The sequence below is a fragment of the Radiomyces spectabilis genome (assembly GCF_025331425.1).
Source record: "Radiomyces spectabilis strain NRRL 2753 chromosome Unknown BYT42scaffold_10, whole genome shotgun sequence".
NCBI classification, from domain to species: domain Eukaryota; kingdom Fungi; phylum Mucoromycota; class Mucoromycetes; order Mucorales; family Radiomycetaceae; genus Radiomyces; species Radiomyces spectabilis.
The window spans coordinates 60142-86196 of NW_026251935.1; the positions used below are offsets into that span (position 1 = coordinate 60142).

General features: G+C 38.1%; 6 protein-coding genes and 1 non-coding gene across 7 annotated transcripts; 6 read left to right on the plus strand and 1 right to left on the minus strand.

The window, feature by feature from the left end:
* Positions 1 to 77: 77 nt before the first annotated feature.
* Positions 78 to 648, plus strand: BYT42DRAFT_577703 (uncharacterized protein; the record flags this gene model as incomplete). Its single annotated transcript, XM_051569206.1, has 2 exons — positions 78 to 267; positions 334 to 648. A coding segment is annotated over exon 2 (229 nt), but the record flags the coding sequence as incomplete, so codon positions are not given.
* A 10403-nt stretch (positions 649 to 11051) lies between these two features.
* BYT42DRAFT_577714 (uncharacterized protein) lies at positions 11052 to 11625 on the minus strand. The gene is made up of 2 exons (XM_051569207.1): positions 11435 to 11625; positions 11052 to 11368 (listed from the first exon to the last, which is right to left on the minus strand). The coding sequence occupies exon 2, from the start codon at positions 11290 to 11292 to the stop codon at positions 11065 to 11067; it is 228 nt and encodes a 75-aa protein (XP_051420836.1). The 5' UTR covers positions 11293 to 11368; positions 11435 to 11625; the 3' UTR covers positions 11052 to 11064.
* Positions 11626 to 12252: 627 nt separating this feature from the next.
* Positions 12253 to 13233, plus strand: BYT42DRAFT_42952 (uncharacterized protein). Its single transcript, XM_051563479.1, has 4 exons — positions 12253 to 12468; positions 12585 to 12727; positions 12890 to 12979; positions 13091 to 13233. The coding sequence occupies exons 1-4, from the start codon at positions 12356 to 12358 to the stop codon at positions 13123 to 13125; spliced, it is 381 nt and encodes a 126-aa protein (XP_051420837.1). The 5' UTR covers positions 12253 to 12355; the 3' UTR covers positions 13126 to 13233.
* Positions 13234 to 16590: 3357 nt separating this feature from the next.
* On the plus strand, positions 16591 to 18906 carry BYT42DRAFT_577739 (F/Y rich C-terminus-domain-containing protein). The gene is made up of 7 exons (XM_051569208.1): positions 16591 to 16875; positions 16982 to 17052; positions 17104 to 17300; positions 17372 to 17771; positions 17894 to 17975; positions 18038 to 18158; positions 18228 to 18906. The coding sequence occupies exons 1-7, from the start codon at positions 16747 to 16749 to the stop codon at positions 18665 to 18667; spliced, it is 1440 nt and encodes a 479-aa protein (XP_051420838.1). The 5' UTR covers positions 16591 to 16746; the 3' UTR covers positions 18668 to 18906.
* A 441-nt stretch (positions 18907 to 19347) lies between these two features.
* BYT42DRAFT_t108 lies at positions 19348 to 19420 on the plus strand. Its single transcript has one exon. It is a non-coding gene; the product is annotated as a tRNA-Val (tRNA).
* A 1872-nt stretch (positions 19421 to 21292) lies between these two features.
* Positions 21293 to 22369, plus strand: BYT42DRAFT_500791 (uncharacterized protein; the record flags this gene model as incomplete). Its single annotated transcript, XM_051564730.1, has 1 exon — positions 21293 to 22369. One exon carries the CDS (start codon positions 21293 to 21295, stop codon positions 22367 to 22369), a length of 1077 nt encoding a protein of 358 aa, XP_051420839.1.
* A 190-nt stretch (positions 22370 to 22559) lies between these two features.
* On the plus strand, positions 22560 to 25738 carry BYT42DRAFT_476495 (armadillo-type protein; the record flags this gene model as incomplete). Its single annotated transcript, XM_051563629.1, has 6 exons — positions 22560 to 22645; positions 22724 to 22826; positions 22946 to 23344; positions 23477 to 23575; positions 23663 to 24010; positions 24077 to 25738. Coding segments are annotated over 6 exons (2697 nt in total), but the record flags the coding sequence as incomplete, so codon positions are not given.
* Positions 25739 to 26055: the final 317 nt, after the last annotated feature.

Below are 26055 nucleotides of genomic sequence, written 5' to 3' on the forward strand. Positions count from 1 at the left end.
ACCTTTGGATCAATGGGCCAATTTTATTCATTTTGAATGGGATTTATTGCTTCCTTTCTCGTCCCAGAAAGCTTTATGCGGTTGAAGCTGTGACCTTTTTCTGTCTCCTCACCAAGGATCGTCCAAGGAACTATCAATAGCTCTGCGGGCTGGAGGGTCTTTCTTTCGTTTTTTTTTCCCTGCGATTCACTGTGCAAGCATGTTTGTGTTTGTGAATGTTATCCTTGATTGTGTTGGGGCAAGTGATGTGGGACAAAAATAAATGAACTATACATAACCGTTTTAGCTTGTCAATGGTTGATTTCCATCGATCCATCTTTATCAATGACCCGCATTTAACGTTCAACATAGACACAGGACTTTTTTGCGATCATTGGCCGACAAAATGCATCGATATTTAAAATAAATGAATTCATTCCTCGTGCTTCCGACGCTGATCTGGTGCAACGCGAAGATCCTTTTTTCTTTTTTAAGCTTTTTTAGAACACCACAGAAAACCTTTTTTGCGTCACCAAAGCACGTAAAATCAACCCCACTGGCACTTGGCTATCTCTGTAAGTATACACAGATGCAGCACAGACTGCAAAATATTGCAATATACGGTTATTTTTTATTACCTACTCCCAACGTTCTGACTCTGGATCGTTCTGTCCCCATACAGTACTGTCTCCAATAATAATATCTCTTTTTCATTGGTTGAATCCATGGCCGTGATAAAGGGATTTCTCAATTACCAGTTTTCAGGTGGTGGCATTTCATGGAGATGATATTACTTTCTAAGCTAATCAATCGATCAATTGTTATTCAATTTAAGGAGTTATCGCTCTGTTTATCAATCTGCGATAATGAAATAATCAGCCACTTTTATATCTCCTCCATAAGCGCTCAGAGAGAAATTACAGTCATGAAGTACGGTAGTCCCAAAAACAAATATCTTGTTGAATATTGATGAACTTAAATGGGCATTTGAGAGGCTGCCATGAGCTGCTTTCCGCCAGCATAAAAGACGGAAAAATGGTCATGCATCAAGGCCGCCAATTTTAGAGTTACATCCAACAGTCGAACCTGTATGAACTATTGTATAGAATACATTAGCAGTCTTCGGCGAATTTTTATGAAAAATGCTGTTATTCATTGAACGTTCCAAGCGAGGGTTGGGGAATTGTAAGACACGGGTGACATTGATAGTGAACGCTCTATCTGCATTGATGGAAATGCAAAGAGAGGTTAGAGCGTGTCGGATAGGCCCCTTGATTTTTGGGTGGTCTCAAAGTTACATGCAGTAACATGGTTGATATCACTCATAATATCTGCATCAGATAAGTTGAATATGTGGCTCCGTCGGAGTGGAAACTTTATGCAAGGTTTTATGAATCGGTCAAGTTGAGGAAAACAGCAAAAATAGTTCGACCTTTTCCTTCAGCAAAGACTCTTTCCGCAGCAAGGTTGCTTCAAAAAAAATTATGAAATGTTTCTCCTACATCCTGAGCATCTTAAAGCATGTTATGTATGCAAGGAAAACGCAGTGGAGGATCAAGTGAGCTGACAGTGACAATGACGCGATTGATTTTTTTACTTTCAATGGCCGCTCCATTTTGATAATAAGCTGGTCTTGAAAGCTATCCTTTTATTGTTATTCAGCAAAATGCCGACGCGATTAAAAAAAAGCTACTTTTGTGATATAGATAGGTAGAGACGTTGAGTACGATGAGACTGTTGTTTATTCTTGAAAAAGATGGTCTCTTTAGTGTCTGGTATCGGGATTTAAATGTACAAATAGTGTGTAACTACTCTAGTGTCTCTTATCTGCTTAAACTGAGGTAATTTTTACAGTATGTAGTGGCATATGAGCCCTATCTATACAACGCTTTTCCTTCGATAAAGCCATTTATCAATGGTTGGTTGGACATATCAATGTGATAGCATATGTTATCCACTTGTAATTTATAAAAATAGTGAAAGAAAGTTGTATGAAAAAGGGATGGTCAAATTATATGATCAATGATTTACGCGCCAATGCATGAATAAAAATAAAAATTATACATTCACAAGCAAATTAAAGAATGCGGCATAGGATGGACGAGAGTCCACTTCACCATACACTGTAAAATTATATGTTGCAATTGGAATTCTGAGAATAATCAAATTCATTGTCTTCTTTTTTTTGAATGATATATACAGTGGCTGAAAAAATTGTCCAAACCTATGCCGTTTTTTTACGTTTTTATTCATACTGCAGCTTTTGCTATATGTACCGTCCGAATTTTTTTTTATATGAAAAGTACAATATCTTCTCTACATTGTCACGAAATCTCGAAGATCGCATTGCAATTCATCCCATTGCATTCACCATTTCAAGATGAGCGGTCGGTTTGGACAATTTTTTCAATCAATGCAAAAATAAGAAAAAGCGTTTTCTTACCCGTTTTTCTTCCTGCCGGTATGAAAAACGCTGGCGAAATAAAAATATCTTTATGGTAACGTCCTCTAAAAAATATACACGAAGCATTCCAGGCAGAATCGTGCAATTCATGAACGCCATTAGCTCCAGGTTGAATTTGGTGCATAATGGGCGGATCTGAGGGACCGCCAGCACACTGCATCTTTTTTTTGAGCACGTTTTTCATAGTATCGCGACTTTTTTTTTATTCATAGAAAAAGAGAATTTTTTTCTCTACGCTGTGCCGAAATCCCGAGCATTTTACTCCAATTCATCCTAATGCCATTGCCAATCCCGCATGTGATCTACATTAAGAATGGTGCTCAAATGACATGAAAAAAAAGCAGCCGAAAAAGCCTGGGAAATAATGTTGCGGTGATCAAAAAGCGTGCTGGCGTGCATTTTACAACCTTTCGAATCATATTCAAGCTGACGAAAATGCTGGGAAGAATAAAATCTGCTTAGCTATGTGGTCAGATTAACCTCATGCTTGTCATAAGCGCATCCTCCGCATTTCACTCATTATAGCAGATCAACGTACTCCTGATAAGCTTAACAACCTCCGGGTGCCTTTTTTTTTGCATAGTGAGAGCCTTAAGAAAGTCATTACTGCTGGCTTGTGGCTATTTCCCGGTAAATGATCTGACATGATGAGTGAACTGCGGAGGATGCGCTTATGACAAGCATGAGGTTAATCTGACCACATGGCGTAAGCAGATTTTATTCTTCCAGCATTTTCGTTAGCTTGAATATGATCCGAAAGGCTGTAAAATGCACGGCAGCACGGTTTTTGTTCACCGCAACATTATTTCCCAGGCTTTTTCAGCTGCTTTTTTTTCATGTCATTTGAGCACCATTCTTAATGTAGATCACATGCGGGATTGGCAATGGCATTAGGATGAATTGGAGTAAAATGCTCGGGATTTCGGCACAGCGTAGAGAAAAAAATTCTCTTTTTCTATGAATAAAAAAAAAAGTCGCGGTGCTATGGAAAATGTGTTCAAAAAAAATGATGCAACGTGATGGCGGTCCCCCAGATCCGCCCATTATGCACCAAATTCAACCTGGAGCTAATGGCGTTCATGAATTGCACGATTCTGCCTGGAATGCTTCGTGTATATTTTTTAGAGGACGTTGCCATAAAGATATTTTTATTCCGCCAGCGTTTTTCATACCGGCAGGAAGAAAAACGGGTAAGAAAACGCTTTTTCTTATTTTTGCATTGATTGAAAAAATTGTCCAAACCGACCGCTCATCTTGAAATGGTGAATGCAATGGGATGAATTGCAATGCGATCTTCGAGATTTCGTGACAATGTAGAGAAGATATTGTACTTGTCATATAAAAAAAAATTCGGACAGTACATATAGCAAAAGCTGCAGTATAAATAAAAACGTAAAAAAACAGCATAAGTTTGGACAATTTTTTCAGCCACTGTACTTTAGTCTTGAGTCAGAATTAATAATTATCAGTGAGCAGTCCTCGGTTATAAGATGTATTAAGAAGGATCCACATGCTGTGATATGACAGCTTTATCCGTATGAATTGATCTTGATGATACAGTAGATCTAAGTTATAAATGAAGAGGCTTAATCAGTATTCTAATGAAGAAGCTTACTTAAAATGAAAACACGTCTAGATCCTGATCTTTCCTGTTTGAAAACACCAGTCTAAGATGAATAATACATCAAGTAGTAGATATACCACATAGTAAAATATATTCACATTTAGTGAGATAAGAATAACCAATAAAAACTGTTGTTATACAACTGATTGAATGAAAGAAAACTAAATTTGTCCAAAAATTTTATTTTGACCATTTTTTTTCCTGTCAAAATGCTTACTAAAGATGTTGTTGCATATGTTATATACTCATTGAAGCTTATAAAAGAAACAAAACTATTGCTATGAAACGCTTGTCTGACATTAGTGAGGAACTATCTATATCAAGATAATAAATACACATATTTTTAGATAATAAATGTATATTTAAAGATATAATTTTTAAAATATTTAAATAAATGATAATTTATTTTTAAAAATATATAAAAATGTATCAATAGTTTTTTAATTGTGTTTTTAAATAAATAAATGGTCAGAGGAGATGTCTGATGTGGGTAGCATAAACGAAGTGTTGCTACTTGTCTATGGGTGTGGTATCATGATGTTGTGAGGTCGTCAACATTTATGATATGTTCTGAGGGTAGTGGCTGTTCCTCACTAGTAGAAAGTCATTAATATCCAAGAAGACTAAATCTTTCATCAAAAGAAAGATGATTTCTGGTGAACTCATGTCTACTGTTGATGTGACTAAACATCTAAAAAGCTCTGGTGATAAAGTCTCTTATTCTACTGTAATCAGAACTTTAAAGATTATGAGTTTTGAAGCTAAAATTAAAATTAAAAAATCATTTTTATCAGTAAAACACAAGAAGGCTAGATTACAATGGGTCAAAGCTTATCAATATTGGACTATTGATGATTAAAAAAAGGTTGTCTGATCTGATGAAACTAAGGTCAATATCTGGGGGTTTGATGGTAATAAGTACTGCTGGAAGAAAAAGACTGATACTATGCAAGAGCACTATTTAGATCTTACTGTTAAACATGGTAATAGATCTGTTATGATGTCGGATTGCATGACTTACTTTGATATTGGCTATGCTTGTCAAATCCTGGATAATATTATGAAGAAAGAAGACTATATTCACATTTTGGATACTCATTTGAGACAATCTTTGGATTACTATGGTATCTCCTTTGGTAGTGAAGATATAATATTTCAATAAGATAATAACTTAAAACATATTGCCAAATTAATTAAAAAATGAATGGAAGATCATAACTTGCAAGTGTTACTATGACCAGCTTAGTCTCCAGATTTAAATCTTATTGAACATCTATAGCATCATCTGAAACTCAAGCTTAATATATATGAAACTAAAACTAAAGGAGTGACTGAGTTATGAGAAAGAATAGATACTGAATAAAATTAATTTACAGCTGAAACTTATAAAAAGTATATAAAAAGTATATCAAATAAAGTTCAAGCAATTTTGAAGGCTAAAGGAGGACATACAAAGTATTAAATAAAAAATATTCACATTTGTTAAAAGAGTTTGTATATACTAATTAACTTTGATCTGAGTTTACTCATCCAATAATAAAGCTATGAACTTTAAATTTGGCTTACTAATAGAAATAAACAATGTCTATTGAATGGTTGTGACTAGCATGTGTAGTTTAAAAGTTACAGGCAAAAAACTGAATTTTCTATGATGATACGAACCCTTTTGACACCCACTGTAAATTTATATAACTTTTTTTAATTATTTTTTTAGACTATTTTTTTTCATATAAATTTTATAACATCCTTCTTTTTGTTTTATTTTATATTCACATAAATCATATTTTTTCATATCTTTAATAAATATACTTCTTTTAATATTAAGGAACAGCCACTATCTTCAGAATGTATCATGAATATTAATGACTTTACAACATTATGATACCACACCCATAAACAAGTAGCAACACTTCATTTATACTACTCATGTCAGCACCTCCTCTGACTATTTTAATTATTTAGTAATATAGCTAATTCTATAATGATACAATGATTTATTTTTTATAATTTTTTAAATTAAAATAAAAAATATTGAATTTTTATATCTTTAGATATTATATATATTTTTTTAATATATTATATTATATTATAATGATACTGATTGTTCCTCATTGAGGAACAGTCACTACTCTCAAAATGTATCATACATATTAACGACCTCACAACATCATGATACCTTATCTATAAATAAATAGCAACATTTTGTTTATGTTACCCACATCAGCATCCTTTTTAACCATTTTAATTATTTAATGATACATTTAATTATTTAATGATATTATACGATACATATAGCAAAAGCTGCGATATGAATAAAAACGTAAAAAAACAGCATAAGTTTGGACAATTTTTTCAGCCACTGTATAATATCTTATTTAAATTATTATATTTATTTTAAAAAATAGTAAATTTTTGTATTTTCAGATATAATATTCAATTCTTCTAATATTTTATAATATTATAATGATAGTGATAGTTCCTCATTATATTTATATTTGTCATTTATAAGGAACAGCTAATATCCTTAAAACATATTATACTATATATGTTTGTAGAAATTATAAATATAGAAAAGCTATATCACCTTTAATAAGAACAATTTTTAATAAAATGAAACTACCTTTAAATATACAACTTCATCTTTTATATTATTTTCTTGAAAAATGTTTAGAAATTTTTATTTATCAGCTTTAGATATTGATAAAAATACAGTTATAAAATATAAAAAACTTTTTAAATTTTATATTAAAAATAAACAATTAATGACTTCAAATAAAAAAATTGGAGGTAAAAATATAATTATTGAAATAAATAAAACAAAATTGCTAAAAGAAAATATAATAAAGATAGAAAAATTAATGGAGTATAATTTATAAATGGAATAAAAAGAAATAAAAATAAAAACGATAAAAAAATATTTATGTTACCTATAAAACAAAGAAATATATCAAATATAGATCAAATAATAAAAAAATATATAAAATTAAGAACTACAATATATACTGATTGTTGGAAAGGTTATAATAATATAAAAAATATTGGTTATAAACATAAAACAGTTAATTATTCTAAATATTTTAAAGATCCTATAACTAAAGTCCATATACAATCAATGCATTTACATTTGAGTTGTGAGGAATAGATATTATTAATCATGTCTGATAAAAATCCATTTTTAAATACAAAATTTATAAAAGATATTAAAAGTTCTTTTATTCCACAACAAATATTTAAAAATAATAAATATAATTTCAATATAATTAATAAGTTTTAAATATAAAAAAAATAATATAATTTTTATAAATCTTAAATTAAATAATAGTAATAAATTTGAATATACTTATATTTTAAAACTTAATAATAAGATATATAATTATATAGAAATAGATGAATAATTTTAAAATATATTAAATGAGAAAATATTATTTTATAAAATAATAAAAAAGAGTTTAAAAAAATTATATAATAAAAAATAGTTACTATATTTAGAATATAAGAGTTATTTTCATATTAAACTAGTTAGTTTATTAACATAACTAGGTCTTATTATTTAAGATAATGAATATTAAAAATACATTTTATATTTATAGCTTTATTTAATATATATTGTATCATCTTTTTAATAATATCAAAATTTAATTTTTATCTTTTATATAAATTAATCTTTCAATTTTTAATTTTTTTTAATTTTTTCAATAATTGAATTTAAAATTATATCAGAGTTTAAATCATAAAATCTGTGTGTTATCTTAATAATTGTTTTTAAAGTCTATAGTAATAATGGAATCAATAGATGATATATAGATCAATAAAAGAAATTATTGATATCTATAGTATACTTTAAATGACCTAAAAGTATGCAAACTATATTATTAAATATAATTTTTTTTATTTTTTTAACAAATATAAGATTTAAATTTAAAAATAAAGCATTATATTATTAAAGATATATTTATATTGCTAAATAATTAAAAAAATTAGAGGGAGTGCTAACATAAATAATATAAACAAAGTGTTACTACTTGTTTATAGATAAAGTATCATAATGTTGTGAGGTTGTCAACATTCATAATACGTTTTGGAGATAAAAGTCATTTTTTAATAGGATCAGAAGTAGAGCTTGAGATGCTTGCAAATACTTTTTAGCACAGTATCTTTATAGTCAATTTTTTTGTCATGAGCTGCAGAAGTCTTATTCACACTTCAGTGTTTAAAGTTGGTGTGGATTTACAGATGTATCCAATTGTAACATAATCACTTTTAGTGGCATGGACCATTTCTTGATACCTTCAGATACTCGAGACATTGTTTAATTAAAAATCTATCATCGTAGCATAAAATCATTAGTGTGAAGATATAGTAAGAATAGCATTTTTATATGTTTACCATGGAATTTCTCTTTGACAAAGTATAATAACCTGCTGAAAATACGAACTCTATTGATTCGCTTTCTTATGATTTCACTCCAAAATTCATCCATTGACATCCAATACTGTAGTTGATCATGTCAGTAGAAAGATATTCACATTGGTGTACATATGTTTTAATTAAATCAAACACTTGATTTTTAGTTATGAAAACTGATTCAGTCAGGCCTTCCACTTTCTTATTTAATAGAATGAGTTTAAGGGCATTTAAGATGGCTCATCAACTAAAAGCAACTAGAGTCATAAATATTGTAAAGGATATTGAGTTAAAAATATCCCTTTTTCTTCAATAAGTATTAAAGTATCTGTATAGTCTTTCTCGTCAGTCGAACTTGAATTACTATCTAGGAATCAATATCAGCCAAAAAATGTTAATATATAATTTCTTTAAATCAATATAATTATTTAATGATTGCCTTCTTGAATGACTTACTTTAATGCTCGTTTGCTGCTGAGTGAAGGGAAAAGAAGATATTTTTTGTACTTTCACAGAAAAAGTTCAATAGTTTCAGTTCTGATGGCAACTACTACAGTAGTTTAAGGTCGTTTCCAATAATAGTAACTAAAATGAGACCAGCGTCAAACAAACGTTTCATAGTAATAGTTTTGTTTTCTTCCATGGGCTTCAATGAGTATACAGTATAGCACATGCAGCAATATCTTCAGTAAGCATTTTGACAGAAAAAAAGATGATCAAATAAAATTTTTAAATAAATCCACTTTTCTTTTATTCAACCTGTTGTGTAACAACAGTTTTCATTGATTATTCTTATCTCACTGAATGTGGGCATATTCTACTAGATAAGAAACAAAAAGTGCATCCAAGAACAATATTGATAATTACATTTTGTCACTCAAAGAAAAGGAAGCTGTTCTTTTTTCTTACATTTATCATCCTTCTTTTGATTTGGAAGTTTTAACTTCAGTTGTTATTATAGAGGAACAGCCACTACCCTCAGAACATATCATGTACAGTATATTGACGACCTCACAATATTATGATACCATACTCATAGACAAGTAGCAACACTACGTTTATGCTACCCATACCAGATACAGTGGCTGAAAAAATTGTCCAAACCTATGCCGTTTTTTTACGTTTTTATTCATACCGCAGCTTTTGCTATATGTATCGTCCGAATTTTTTTTATATGAAAAGTACATTCTCTTCTCTACATTGTCGCGAAATCTCGAAGATCGCATTGCAATTCATCGCATTGCATTCACCATTTCAACATGATCGGTCGGTTTGGACAATTTTTTCAATAAATCCAAAAATAAGAAAAGTGTTTTTTCAGCTGTTTTTCTTCCTTGCCGGTATGAAAAACGCTGGCGAAATAAAAGTATCGTTATGGCAACCTCCTCTAAAAAATATACACAAAGCATTCCGGGCAGAATCGTGCAATTCATGAACGCCATTAGCTCCAGGTTGAATTTGGTGCATAATGGGCGGATCTGGGGGACCGCCATCACACTGCATCTTTTTTTTGAGCACGTTTTTCATAGTACCGCGACTTTTTTTTTATTCATAGAAAAAGAGAATTCTTTTCTCTACGCTGTGCCGAAATCCCGAGCATTTTACTCCAATTCATCCTAATGCCATTGCCAATCCCGCATGTGATCTACATTAAGAATAATGCTCGGGATTTCGGCACAGCGTAGAGAAAAGAATTCTCTTTTTCTATGAATAAAAAAAAAGTCGCGGTACTATGAAAAACGTGCTCAAAAAAAAGATGCAGTGTGATGGCGGTCCCCAGATCCACCCAGTATGCACCGAATTCAATATGGAGCTAATGGCGTTTATGAATTGCACGATTCTGCCCGGAATGCTTTGTGTATATTTTTTAGAGGAGGTTGCCATAACGATACTTTTATTTCGCCAGCGTTTTTCATACCGGCAAGGAAGAAAAACAGCTGAAAAAACACTTTTCTTATTTTTGGATTTATTGAAAAAATTGTCCAAACCGACCGATCATGTTGAAATGGTGAATGCAATGCGATGAATTGCAATGCGATCTTCGAGATTTCGCGACAATGTAGAGAAGAGAATGTACTTTTCATATAAAAAAAATTCGGACGATACATATAGCAAAAGCTGCGGTATGAATAAAAACGTAAAAAAACGGCATAGGTTTGGACAATTTTTTCAGCCACTGTAACTCTAAAATTGGCGACCTTGATGCATGACCATTTTTCCGTCTTTTATGCTGGCGGAAAGCAGCTCATGGCAGCCTCTCAAATGCCCATTTAAGTTCATCAATATTCCACAAGATATTGTTTTTTGGGACTACCATACTTCATGACTGTGATTTCTCTTTGAGCGCTTATGGAGGAGATATAAAAGTGGCTGATTATTTCATTATCGCAGATTGATAAACAGAGCGATAACTCCTTAAATTGAATAACAATTGATCGATTGATTAGCTTAGAAAGTAATATCATCTCCATGAAATGCCACCACCTGAAAACTGGTAATTGAGAAATCCCTTTATCACGGCCATGGATTCAACCAATGGAAAAGAGATATTATTATTAGAGACAGTACTGTATGGGGACAGAACGATCCAGAGTCAGACCGTTGGGAGTAGGTAAGAAAAAAATAACCATATATTGCAATTTTGCAGTCTGTGCTGCATCGGTGTATACTTACAGAGAGAGCCAAGTGCCAGTGGGGTTGATTTTACGTGCTTTGGTGATGCAAAAAAGGTTTTCTGTGGTGTTCTAAAAAAGCTTAAAAAAGAAAAAAGGATCTTTGTGTTGCACCAGATCAGCGTCGGAAGAAAGAGGAATGAATTCATTTATTTTAAATATCGATGCATTTTGTCGGCCAATGATCGCAAAAAAAGTCCTGTGAGTCTATGTTGAACATTAAATGTGGGTCATTGATAAAGATGGATCGATGGAAATCAACCATTGACAAGCTAAAACGGTTATGTATAGTTCATTTATTTTTGTCCCACATCACTTGCCCCAACACAATCAAGGATCAACATTCACAAACGCAAACATGCTTGCACAGTGAATCGCAGGGGAAAAAAAACGAAAAAAAGACCCTCCAGCCCGCAGAGCTATTGATAGTTCCTTGGACGATCCTTGGTGAGGAGACAGAAAAAGATCACAGCTTCAACCGCATAAAGCTTTCTGGGACGAGAAAGGAAGCAATAAATCCCATTCAAAATGAATAAAATTGGCCCATTGATCCAAAGGTAATCGGTCATGGCATGCTATTAGGGCATGAACAGACTGTTTAGGATACCATCTCGGCCAATAGGAAAAAAAAAAAGTTTTTTTATGAAGGTTGTCCAGGTTTTGGAATTGAAGAAGCTAAACATGATTTCCATAACGATAAATGAAACGAAATAGGATGGAATGACCCAAATAGGTATGGGCTAGAAGGAAAAAGCGAATCGGAGATGGTCAAGTGGCATAGTTAGCCCAGTGATTGGGCTGCCATAAATGTATTATTGTATTTAGTTGAGGTTACACTACTTTGCCAGGATGCTCGTGATGGATACGGAACGAGCCTTCTTCCCCAAACCTTGTGTTACATCATTATCTTCATTTAACCCTATTCTTTTTGCAATATTCACTTTTTCTTCTCCACCATCGACCTCAACATCCTTGCAAAAAGAGGCAAAAAGTCGCATTTATTGATCCTTTTAGTTTGATGAGAAATATTGCTGTCTAACCGCCCATCTCATTTTGTCCAATTCTTTCTTGTTTTCACTCTCTTTTTTTTTTATGTGCATAGTCGATTCTTCTATATTGGATCTGTCTTCGTAAATCCTCACTTTTTTTTGCCTTTCTTTTTCTTTTCACCCTTGACATTGTTTATTCTACCACATTGTATTGTATCATTCAATGACGACTGTATCTGCGAACGAAGCTTCCGAGCCTCTGTGCATTGGTTGTCATTTAGTCATTGAAGAAGGATCGGTCATTGCTTTCGGTGATGCCTTGTTTCATTTGGAATGGTACTTTTTTTTTTCTTTTCTTTCTAGGCTGTTGATATAATATGAGCTTTATTTCTTAACTACAGACATACGCATATGCATGCAATGCCTATTTTTCTTTTGCCTTCATGAATTAGTTTTACTTGCGCCAAGTGTGCTCGCGAAGTTGATTGCAGTTCCAATTTATTGTTACTCAACGATGGACGACCCTTGTGTGAACAATGCTCTTACATTTGTGCCGCATGCAAACAACCTACGCAACATGAAGCCATCATGATTGGTAAGTCATTTTTTCATATGGAGAGAGCTGCATGATAAAAGAAGGTCCAATAAAGACCATCGGTGGCGGAATATTAAAAAATGAAGGAAAATAATCCAAACCCTTTGGCGATGCACAGAGTTCTATGTTGCTGACGGACTGACCCCCGTTTTATATTTATAGGTGACGAGGTGTACCATGCTGAATGTTTTCGCTGTGTTTCATGCAAACAAGTGATGTCCGATCTTATATTTGCGCAAACAAGTAGAGTAGGTTTATTTTGAGTTTTTTTTTTTTCTATTGTTCCTGATTTTACGTTGGGAGTGACTTTCAGGTCCTGTTCTTTTGCATTTCGCTAAATTTACATGACAATTGTTTTTAAAGGGAATCTATTTTCGTCCATGTTATCATCAGCGTAAAGCCGAAAAGCTGCGTCGAAAAGAAGAAAAGGAGAAACGATGGCTTGGTGCAAGCAAAGGCTCGAGGTACCTGTCGTGGATACTTCGATAGGTGAATTTATTTCAGTAGGCGATTGGAACCGTGAATCAAAAACATTTTCGTATCAACCAAGACGATTACCCAATCTGGCAATTTTGGCCGCCATGGTCACGCAAGCCGGATCCTCGACGCGCAAATGGTCACCGACTATTTGCAAATGGAAAGAGCTGTGGCCAATATGACGAACGATTCTACTCTTAGCGTTGTTCACGAACTAGGTCCTCCCACTCCAGTACGTTCATGGAGTAGTTCCGTTGAAGCCACTATGCGATCGTCCTCCATCAATCCCCAACATGCACCACCCACCCCTTCACGACGTCCTTCACCTTCCCGTTCAGAAAATAGTTTGTCGCCTCTTTCCACCTCGTCTTCAGCCACTTTATCCGTCAACACCGCGTCCGATCGTACTTTTGAAAGTATCTATCAGTTAAAAGACGGCAGTGTCTCCAAAGGCGACATTAACTCTTCGCTGGATCTTTCAACCGCTACCATCCCTTCTCTTAATCTTACCTTCTTTGACGATGATTCCACCAATCTTTCCAACTTGACGCTTTCCCTCGGTGCTAATCTGTCGTTACCGCGTACCACGTCGCAGCCATCCAACCAACGTACCGTGAAAAAGAAACCTTCTTCCATTTTGACGAGCAAAATCAACAAAGCGTCCGAACTATTATCCTCGACTTTACAACAATCATTGTCGTCGCATGCCACCAAAGAGTCCCCCTTGGACGGATTCCCGCAACCACCGAGCCATGCATTCAAAAAGTTTTTGTTTCAAGGAAAGCGAGAGAGAGGTGTGACTTGGTTTCTACCATATGATCAGGCGTACTTAAACTCAGTGCTTTTCGTATTCGCCGCGTCAGAATTACGGTATGCTCTACTTTTAACCTTAATCGACATGTTATCGCACCACGGTCAAAACAAAATGTTGTTTCAACTTCCGGAATCTCCTTTACACGCCTATAATTCGTTAAAGACTGCACTAAACAACTACGGATGGAGATTGACAACCAGACAGAAGCTGGCTGATATCTGTCGACAAGCATGACATTCACCAACCACAAAGTCGACATAAGGTAATACATTGTGAGGATGTATGATCTATTATGTGCCTTTTTAACTGAATAAGGTTTTGCCAGACCTGATCTCCACGGTCACCTTGAGCCACATGAAAGTGCGCCTGGTTATTATGATTACGCGGGTTTATCTACCAATCCAGACGACATCCAGTCCTTTCTGAGGTAGACTCAAAGGACAATGACTCGTTTGTTCAGTACATTGATTTCAGGCTTTTTTATGTTAGAGTTGCCAAGAGAGTGAAGGAAATAATGGTCGACCATGGGCATACTAGAAGTGCTTTCGCGTCATGATCTAATGAAATCTCACGATGTTATAAACAAGTTCCGATGCCGAGCCGCGCCGGTTCGCCGATCATCCTAATGTTTGTTTTATTCCACATTCTCGCTATTTCCTTTTCCCCCGCCCCTGTTACTCAATCCATCTTTCCATCCTTTATTGTCATCATAGTTATTATATGAATTGCTTAGTTGCTCATTGTATCAATTAAACCAAAACTGCGTTCCAAGTTAACATACTTTGCTGTTGGCTCTGAGACGATCAGAGAAACAGAGGACAAATAGTATGGTCTTCTTTATCTGGTTTATGGGAAACTTCTTAAAGCTCTGATAAAGTATAAATTATATATGAAGCATTATAATGACAGGTGGGTATTTATCTCTTCTTCGTTATCGTGGAAAATCTCGTTAAATCCTTGGGAGAACTTATTTCGATCCGGCAAATGGAGAAAATCGTCCAAGTGGCCTAAAAAAAGGATAATTGGACAAGATTTACGGGGAAGATCGTGGACAAGCGGTTGGCTTGTAAGCTGGTCGTGCATTTGGGCTCAGGCAATGAAGCAACGGACAGTACCTTGATGAGCGGAGTTAATCAGGGTGCATGATAAAATCTTCCATGGCATCATCGGCGCCAGAAAATGGTAAATGACGCAGTTTATGTTCCATTCCGAGAGACATCAATAACGGCTCTTGTCGAGGAGGGTGACATACTGTTTACGAACTGGTTTGGGGGAGAGATAGCTTGAGAACGTACTATTGTCAGGATGGCGAGACTGGTTGTGATGTTGAAGGGTGGCTTGATCGCTCTGTACCTTTGCCTGCATGGATGGTAAAGGTTCCACAGAGAGTGAAAGGTCCTTGGCAGAGATCAAGGGATTGAGAGCGCATATGTCGCCATCAGCATAGCATTCCATTAATAGGCAAATCGGTAGAACTAAGTTACAATTTTTAGCCAGCGAACAAGGTATGCGCCAAAGCAAGTGATGAGAAAAAACGCGCGACGAGAGGTCAGCAGCGGAAATTATGGTGTATTTTTGCATGGCAACAGGCGTGTTCGCGAAAAAAATATAATAAATTCTTTTTTATCGTATGCAAGAGAAAGGACAGTTGGCCCCAATAAGCTTTTTTTTGAATCAACGCGTGAAATTTGAAAGCCATTCAATGACCGCTTCACTTTGTAATTAATCTGGTTTTGAAAAGCGCTTCTTTTTTTTCATTTAAAAAAGCTAGAAAACGAAATGCCGACCCGAGTGGAAAAAAAAACACACCCTACTGTTCCCTTGATAAGCCACTTGACAACGATGGCGTCGACATACCAAAGACGAAGACTTTCTCTCTGCATGCATCCTCCCAGAGTCAGCAGAAAAGAAAGTAGATTCACAATACTAAAATATAAAGAACGGCAATTTATTGATCCGAATTATGGGGTCAATGGTTTGTGCGCCACTACATTGAATACATGCATCCAAAAGGAGACAGAACAGACACTGCCATGGGATTGGCAAGAAAAAAAAACGACAGAAAAATTTACACTTCGCCAGAAGTTGCAAGATCATATGATATCTTGCCGTTAAGGTTCTGAGAATACCTCCAGTTCTTCTTTGTCGTTGGTTTGTTTTAGGCAATTCCTTGCCACTTTTTTTTTTCGCACCAGCGCCGTTCACCTCGAGATTTAACAAGTCACATCGGCCTCTGTTGGAACAAAAAGTAGTATGGATGGGTCCCTTGACACCCAAGGTTTTTCTTTTTTTTTTCTTTTTCTCTATCCATAATCCTGGCGACAGCATTGATTGAGGTGAGTTACTCATTTCGCCACTTTCACTTTCATTTTTTCTCCCCCAATGCCGATACAACATTTCATCGTGCCTGGTCTGCGATGGTGAGTCATATGAAGCGGCGCGATGAGGCCGGAGATTGTCTGTTGACACCCTTTTTTCTGTCGGTGCCACTTCATTCAATGCACCCTACATGCGATAAAAACCAGCCCAGATGATCCCATCCATCCATGATTCAGATTTCATCACTGGCATGAAAAAAAAAAAAAAAAAGATGGCTAAGCAGAAAAAAAACGGCTTGCATTGGGGATAAAAAAATTATGTTTCAGGCACATTCCAAGATTTTCCCTGGTTCGGGTTACACGTTCTGACGCCGCCTTTTTTTTTTGTCTCGTTTCTATATGCAGGAACCATGTCGATGGCGGTTGCAGAAAATTTATCTAGCGGTGAAATGATGAATTCAAAGGGTTCCCTTGCGGATACAAATGTATCCGAAGAAAAATATAAACGTATGAAAAAGCGTTTAAAAGAAATGATCGAGGTAAGAGAAAAAAAATTGTATTGGCATGGTTCGCCCCGACAGACAAGTTGGTTTTCTTCTTTTTTTGGGATTCTTAACCATTCTTTTTTTTTCTCATTCAATGTAGCGCAACGAGCTTCTTGCCAATGACTTATACAGCGCAAAGAAACGGTTACGGCGCTTGGCTAAGGAGAAAACGTAAAGCTATCCGTGAGGGAATCCGAGCAATTCGCTGACAATTACATGCAGCATTCTGCTGGATAGAATTTGCAAATACAGTGATCCTCCTAGTCAGCCATCGGACATCGATCATCCTCATCAACACCAACACCAACACCAACACCAACAAAACTACAAGGAAATCACAACCTCTATCCAAGAGACGCCACCGGTCATTGACCCTGATGATTCTGCCAGCACGGTGTCGGATTCATTCGGTGAGAAAGGTAAAACGATACTGTGCCCTACTTTTTTTTCCCATCGGTTCCTTTGCGGCTTTTTGTTAACAAGAAATCAGAGAAAGGAGTCGTCAAGCCAATGAATCCTCCGCGTACTCCTTTGCCATCACAAACTTTGTCCGATACATCCTCGCCCTCCACGGTGGAAGAGTATGACTCGATCATGGATGTATCGCCTTCCCAACCCATAAATCCTGCCGCATCGTCTTCGCGTATCGAAGTTTCCGTGATTCGAGACGGTACCATGGTTCCTTCCTCTCGACCGAAGCGTATGCGTCGTGGACCCGTGGAACAGAAAATGCGTCGTGTCCAACCATTGGAACGAGATACGGTCACTGGAGAATACAAATTACCCGCTCGCGTGGGCATTTTGACCGTTCATTCTCTCGGCCACGTCGTGCCTTTGCCAGCCTACCATAATGATCGCTACATTTGGCCCGTCGGTTTCAAAGTAAGCAGGTAAAGTTCATATAAAACAAATTTGACCATCTTGAAAGCTTGGCATGAAAAACCTCGTACTCGAATCTTGCGGTTCAAAGGTCAATATTATCACTCAAATATTGGCTCACTCTTCTTTGTAGAACTTATTTGAGTATGGTGAATGCGAACGCCAATACACTCTATACGTGTTCTGTGGAGGAGAATGGAAGCCATGGACCCAAAGTAAGTTCTCGCTCATGGAAGTGATGTGACAGCCATCATTTTTATGCGTTTAAAACTCTTAGTTCCGCGTCTACGCCGACGATTGTCCTGACCAACCTATCGTCGCCAATTCAGCTACGGGAGTCTGGACAGCAATTGTGAAGCGAGCCAACGAGATTCGAAACAGAGAACATTCAAATTCAGGTACGACCGGTTAAAAAGGATCATGTTTATTATCAGAATGGGAAAAAGTAATGTCTGTGATCACGTTAGCCTCGGGTCCCGACTATTACGGATTTACGCATGCCACGATTGCAAAGATGATTCAAGATCTTCCTGGTGCTGACCAGTGTCAAAACTACGTTTGGCAAAAATTTGGAGTCATGCATCAACGCACAGCCGCCGGAGTGGCTGCAGCCGCTCAGAAAAAGTTGACAAACTTGGAGATCATGGGCAGCGCCAACAAGAAACCACCAGCTTCGTACACGGGTCATCCTCAAACTAAAGAAGAGTTTCACTCAATGTCCCCCATGAGCTTTGAAGATGTCAGTCCTACCGGGACTGCTCACTCTCACATGCCAGATGCAACCATTCAGAAATATGGTACCAGAGATACAGCGACCAACGACCCCGCGGCACTATCACAATCCGTTATTAGGTTGCCTCCGATGGTAGAAGCCGCTCCACCGTGGCCAAGCGAAGAAGCCCACTAAATACACGATTTAAACAAAAGCTAAAAATGTTCTCGACTTCCCTTTAATCACCAGAAAAAAGGCACATGCATACTCTATCGCGTACTTGTTCTCTTCTTCTTTCCTTTCCTCCTATGTATAATCTGTGATTTTTCAATCAATGCCTCCTTGTATACAAAAAACACCAAAAAAAAGGACAAAGCAACCATCGCTTTCTGAAGCGAAAATAAAAAATAGTGAACAGTTGTGCAATTGTCAACGGAATTCTTGAGCGCACCTTTTCCCTTGCATTTCGTTTACCATGACAACTGATAAATAGTGCCGCTTATTACCGTCCCTTTTTAGTTGGTCAAAGTCAATTAGTCTTTGTCCTGCATTTACGCAAGCTTAATCCATCAGTGAGCATCACATGCCTTGACAAATTCGGCACATGGAAGTTATCCATTTTCTTATTCTCTAACTGACTTGCAATTCTTTCCCACCGTCATCACCTTACTACTCGGTTTAACACACAGTAATTAGCGGCCAAAAAAACTATTCTCTTCGCCTTTCCAAGCCCCTAGTCAATAAATTAAAGTTTTCCAGATACATTTGGCTACATATATTACAGCAAATAGCATCTGTTACTATCAAAAATCTCAAAAAAAAAAAAATATTGCTTTGCTGATGTGAATATATTTAGAAAAATATTCTCAGTTGAGGCTCGCATGGCGTAGTGGTTATCGCGTTTCGTTTACACCGAAAAGGTCTCCGGTTCGATCCCGGATGTGAGCTTCTTTTTTTCGGCGGGCCGAAAGTGCGCGATTTTTTTTTTTGTTTTTGGTACTCCTTGCGAAAAGAGGATAGCTGCCTGTCGTACTTCACTCGGATGTGATATACCGGCAAAATCACCAGAGTGGGAAACAAGAGAATTAAGGATAGGAAAGGTAACGCTTTATTTTGTCAATTAAAAGGAGATATTTATATGTGCTTAATCGGTTTATGTTCTTAAAGAGGATAGAGGGCTGAACGGCTAAAACTTCGATAAAAGGATGGTTGTACTTAGCAAGATGCTAAGCTGGTTACCATTTTGCGGACGTTATCCACTTCAGCCACGAAATGCCTCCAAACGCAAATATATTTTGCATCATTTTTAGTACGTAATGGTTGGTTTTTACATCTATCGAAAGTAGCTTTTACTTTTATTAAAGATGAATGACCCGCCCGTTTTTTGTGGACTTTTTGCTCGCTCTGGATCGAGAAGAAAATAGAAGCGATAGGCGCACTTAATATACAAACAAGACCATCGGAGTGGATAATAAGAGGATTACGGATAGGAAAGGATGACTATTGATTTTAGCAATATGGAAAAGGTCACTTATCCACGTGTATTTAGTCTATATTCTAAAAGAGAATATGGTGAGCTGAACGGCTAAAAACATCGCAAAAGGATGGCTGCGCTTAGCTACCAGTTGTAATGACAGGATTCTCATTTGCCACAAGATATCAGTAGTGCCGAAAAAAAAAACCCAATATGCACCGGCTTGTACAGTAATAAACGGTGTATGTCCAGGACTATCACTAACGTTGAGTGCCCTGGCTTCAAAATTATGTGACAATAATGGATTGAAGCGACCTATGGAAAAATAGCACTTTTAATCAAATCCGTTATATAGTGGAAGAATAGACGAGTTGTAATGAGTAATTGCGTGAATAAAACTCGAAAAATCAAAAGACTGAAGGATGGCGTCTAACACTGCATGTCCAAGGCAGTAGGCTGTTTTTATCGATCCAAATGTAATTGACAGTTCGGCATTAAAAAATATACAAGGGTGGACACTTCGAAGTATAGGTTATTCCTTTAGTCTACAGTTTTATAGTGGTCAACTTTTTTTTTCTAGACACGCAGTATACGCAAGACACAAGGGAATCACAAAGTTAACCTTGCATTATCTGTAGGGATCATGACCATAATTGTATTAAAATTCTTGAACATGGGCGACGCGCAAATAACCGACACTTGCTTATGCACGGACATCATAGGTGCTTCGCTATTATCCTGTCTCGACATAAAGTTAGTAAGAGTAAAAACCTATCTTTTGCCATTCTTCCTCGTTGCTCATGCCCTTGCCCTCAGAAACATTTTTTTGTGACGATAGGTGGGGTGCGACGGTCTATCTGCACTGCTACTGAAAGTAGAGGTAATAAGAACATTTCTTTTTTTGACCGACCGACTTTCCACAAACGTGTCAATAAATGTACCGAGCACGCACGGAAGGACAGGTGGATTATTTTGGATAAACTTTTGCAAAAAGTATAGTGCATCATGCATCGGATGTTGCTTCCTCCTGTTGAAATTTAGCTTCCCCCATCCCCCTTTTGGTTGCCCCTTTTCGGGATCCTTGTCTTTTCTTTTCTTTTTCACCTTATCTTTCTTGACATCCTTTCCAGTGTCTCTTGCTTTTTTTCCCTTCTCATTTGATTGCTCCCTAAGCTATGGTGGACACTCGTGCTCCAACCGTCAGAGAAAAACCAACCACCAAAGACACTTCGAACCAAAGAAAGAGTATCTACAGCGTGATTGAATCGTTTTCCGAGCGAAAACGATTTTCTGCACCCAAGGAAGAGGAGGTGGTCGTAGAGGAGGAGGAGACGGAGGACGATGCCATGTCGCTTCATTCGTTTTTGGCATTGGACACAACGGATGAGACGGACTCGGACAAAGATCTCGTGATTCATTCGTTGAATGAGTCCTTGCATATCCACAAGGAGATATTGGAACGAATTCAGTTGGAAAAAGACACGTATACGGCACAAGTGGAGAAGGAACGACAGAACGAGCGGGAGGAACGAGAAAGTACAATGCATGTACTTGAGCACCAGAAAGAAGAGTACGCACGATTGGAAACGGCATATGAATCCCTGAAAAAGGATTTGGAATCCATCAAGGAAGAGTATAAACGTATGGAAAATAACTTTTATGCTCACGTACGACAAATTCGAGCGACGGATGATGATTTGTCGACCATTCAATCAGAAATCAGCCATTTATCCAGCCAATGCAACAATTTTTGTATGGGACTTAAGCCCATTTTAGATCGGTCTCTCGGAACTCAGTTCGTTTGGGACCAGTGGCCTGAGAAGGAAGCAGCGATACAACGCTTGTTCAAGGGAGACGACGCGACGACGCTAGAACCCGGATACATCACCATGTTCACGGAAAAGTTTATTGCGGAAACCATCCTCGAACACGTGCTCGAACCGCCAATCCATATGGGCGTGTCGGTCAACGAAGCGTACAGGGCACTAAGTGCTTGGATCGAGTCACGCAACACGGAATGGTCGAACAGGTTACGACAGCAAGTGTGTGCGCTGATTGCAAAGCATGCAGAGACGGAGCAGGAAAACATCGATCAAGCCATGGAAGAGTTGACCGAGTATATCATGAAACAACTAGCGCGTGTGTACCCGAGGATTCATCAGAAGGAACAGCACAAGAACAAGATCATGCAACTCGTAAAGCGAGCGGCCAAATTAAACTTGGCTATGAAAGGACAGGAGATCAAGATTGAACGTATTGCGATAGACGAAGGGTGTGCATATGACAGTGCACTGATGAAAGCTGCCAGTAAAGGTAAACCGGAAGGAACGGTACTGTTTGTGATCACGCCCGGTTTTGCCGCCAACGATCCAAAAGACGAACATCACGGTTTCGTTGTACCAGCCAAAGTCTATTGTGTGTGATTTTGAACAACGATAAAATAATAATAACAAAAATTTTATTACTTTTTCTTTTTTTTTGTTTTGGTTTGTAAGACGTGCCATCTTTGCTGTCTTTGAAATTTTTTTAATGTTGGTGGGCTTTTTTTTTCTTGTGTGTTTTTTTATTTTTTTATTTTTCCTTACCCTTTTTTGCAGGCACTTACAGGACTTCATGGCACAAACACCTGTTTCTGCTGATGTGCTTCAGCAACTTACTCCTGTACTTACCAACCTATTATCACCTGATAATAACCAAAGGTACAACCTAGCGCATTCATTTTCTTACTCATTCGGTCTATACTCAACCCCAGTTTCGACATTGTAATGCTCCTGTAGATCGATTGCTGAAACACAATTGAACGACCAATGGGTAGCACAACAGCCGGATCTTTTGCTTCTTGGATTAGCCCAATTCGTCGCTCAGAATCCTGAAGTCCAGGTAAATTCAACCCACAATTGTTAACCTAAGCCTTTGTTTGGTTTTTTATTTCTTGTCCGTGACGGTTACTCATTTCGTGAACTGCTTTATTGAAACGTATAAAAACATTCCTCCGATAGCTTCGTTCCCACTGCAGTGTTTTGTTGCGTCGCTTGGCTTTCAAGCAATTCACTTCTACGACGAATCCCGATGATCGACTTTGGGATATGGTTCAGGAAAATACTCGTCTTGGTGTGAAAGGATGCTTATTGATGGCTTTGGCCAACGAAAACGATCAGAGTACCCGCCACAAGGTCGCTGACACGATCGCCGAAGTTGCCAAGTCCGATTTAGCCGATGGAGGAAAATGGGCCGAACTTTTGAAAGCACTCTTCGAGTGCAGCCAGGCCCCTAATCCTGCTCACCGGGAATCAGCTTTCCGCATTTTCGCTTCTGTACCCGAATTGATCTCGGATCAACATACCGATGCCCTCAAATCGGTCTTTCTCACCAGTCTTACAGACGCCGAGAGCCAAATGGTAAGTTTGACCCTGATTTTTGTTTGTGGAACAGCTGCATTGCACGGCGAAAAGAGGACAAGATAGAAAGAATGAAAAAAGGAAGCATGGGTCTTCATCTTTTAACCGACTCATTTTTGTTCTTGGTTACAGGTTCGTCTTGAAGCTATGAAGGCCGCGGCTGCTTACATCATTCAAGCCGATGCTGCTGGACAAAAGACTTTGGGTGCTTTAATGCCTCAAATGTTGGAGGTAAACCAACTATCTCTCGAAAATTCAATAGATGAATGGGAATCGTTAATTTTATTGCTGTTTGCCTTTTTTTCTTCCTTTGGATAGCCTTTGTCTCCCGTTATCGCTTCGCGTGATGATCAGACTTTGGTGGATGGTCTTGTGGTGTTGATTGACTTGGCTGATAATGTTCCTCGTCTTTTCCGTCCTGTTTTACCCAACGTATTGACAGTCATGGTCTCCGTTTCCAAGGACAAATCCTTTGAAGATCGTACACGCCAGACCGCCTTGGAATTATTGCTCACCTTGTCCGAAGCCGCTCCTGCCATGATCCGCAAATTGCCCAATTTCGCTTCAGAAGTCATCCCGGTGGCCATGGAAATGATGACCGACATGGAAGATGATGAAGTTTGGTATACCACTGACGACGTAAGTGATTTTCCACTCCCACGTAAGGTTGCATTCAATCATACTAATGTTGATGGTCCTTTTCCTTTTTTTTTGGGGGAAATTTTTTCACAGTTGGATGAGGACGATAATGAGGAAAATTATGTGATGGGCGAAAGCACTATGGATCGTTTAGCTAGAACGCTCGGTGGCAAGGCAGTGGTTCCCGTGGCATTCCAATATATTCCGCAGATGCTCCAGTCCAGCGAATGGCAGCAACGTCGTGCTTCGCTCATGGCCATCTCTTCCATCGGTGAAGGTTCGGTCAAGGTGATGAAACCCGAACTTGGCAATATCATTCAAATGATCATGCCCTCTTTCAAGGACCCTCATCCTCGTGTGCGTTATGCTGCCTGTAACACCATCGGCCAAATGTCGACCGATTTTGCTCCTTACCTTCAAAAACATTTCCACGAGGCGGTCGTGAGTGCGCTTCTGCCTGTCATGGAAGACAACTCCCAGCCCCGCGTGCAAGCCCATGCTGCGGCGGCCATGGTCAACTTTTGCGAAGAAGCTGACAAAGCAACGCTTGAACCTTACTTGGATGCCATCTTTGAACGTCTGTTGGTTTTGCTCAAGACCCCGAGAGTTTACGTTCAGGAACAAGCCATTACCACCATTGCGACGGTGGCGGATTGTGCCGAAGACCGATTTATCAAGTATCACAATGTGATCATGCCTTTGTTGTTGGATATTCTTCGTCAAGCTACCGACAAGCAGTACCGTCTTTTACGTTGCCGTGCTATTGAATGTGCTTCGCTTATCGGTCTGGCCATTGGCAAGGAAGTGTATGCTCCTTACACTCAAGAATTCATCAATATTCTCGCTCAAATTCAACAATCGGTCACGGAAGCGGATGATGTGCAAACCACCTATCTTCTGGCGGCGTGGGCCCGTATGTGCAAGATGATGGGTCAAGATTTCTTGCCTTATCTTCCGAGCATCATGCCTCCTTTGTTGCAGTCAGCTCAGTTGACTCCCGAATTCACGTTTGTCGATGTTGAAGATGAAGACGTCGAATCCAAATATCCCACCGAAGATGGCTGGGAATTCGTCGGTATCAATGGCCAGCAGATCGGTATCAAGACCTCCGTTTTGGAAGAGAAGCATACCGCGATTGAAATGTTGGTCAGCTATGCTCGTGACTTGGGAGCTGGATTCCTTCCCTATGTGGCGTCGGTGCTCGAGATTGCCTTGCCTCTGTTGAAATTCTACTTCCACGACGGTGTGCGTCACGCGGCGGCGGCGTTGATTCCCTTGCTTTTGAAGGATGCCAAGGAAGCCAATATTGCTCCGGGAGAATTGGCCAACATGTGGCATACCATCTTTGAAAAGCTGAACAAGATCATGGCCATTGAAGATGATCTCGCTTTCTTGTCGCAGGTGTATGCCAGTTTCTATGAATGTCTGGAAGTGTTGGGTGAGAACTGTTTGCAACCGGCCGAACTCGAAGCATTCACCAAGTCGACGGAGGAACAGCTCAAGAAGTTCCATGAACGACTGACTGCCAGAGAGACTCAGAAGCAGCAAGGTGACTATGATGCTGAAGCCGAGGAACAGTTGATGGAAGAAGAAGAAACCGAGGAAGATGCCTTGGGAGAATTGGCTCGTGCTATTCAAGCCGTGTTCAAAGCACATCACAGTGGCTTCTTGCCTTACTTTGACAAGATTTTGCCTGTGGTGGTGCAGTTCTTGGGTCATCCTAATACCGCGGCTCGTCAATGGGCCATCTGTGTGTTTGACGATGTGGTCGAGTTCACCGGTCCGGCTTCGTACCAATACACCAATTATTTCTTGTCGCACATGATCGCTGGTCTTTCGGATCCTACCAATGAAGTGCGTCAAGCTTCGGCTTACGGTATTGGCATCTGCGGTCAGTTTGGTGGTCCTCAATACGCGGATGCATGTGCCGCCGCTTTGGAACCTCTGTTCGCCACCATCAATTCTCCCAACGCTCGCGAAGAAGGTACCGTTTTTGTCACTGAAAATGCCATTTCCGCGGTGGCCAAGATTTGCAAATTCAACAATTCCAAGATCAACACGGACGCCGTACT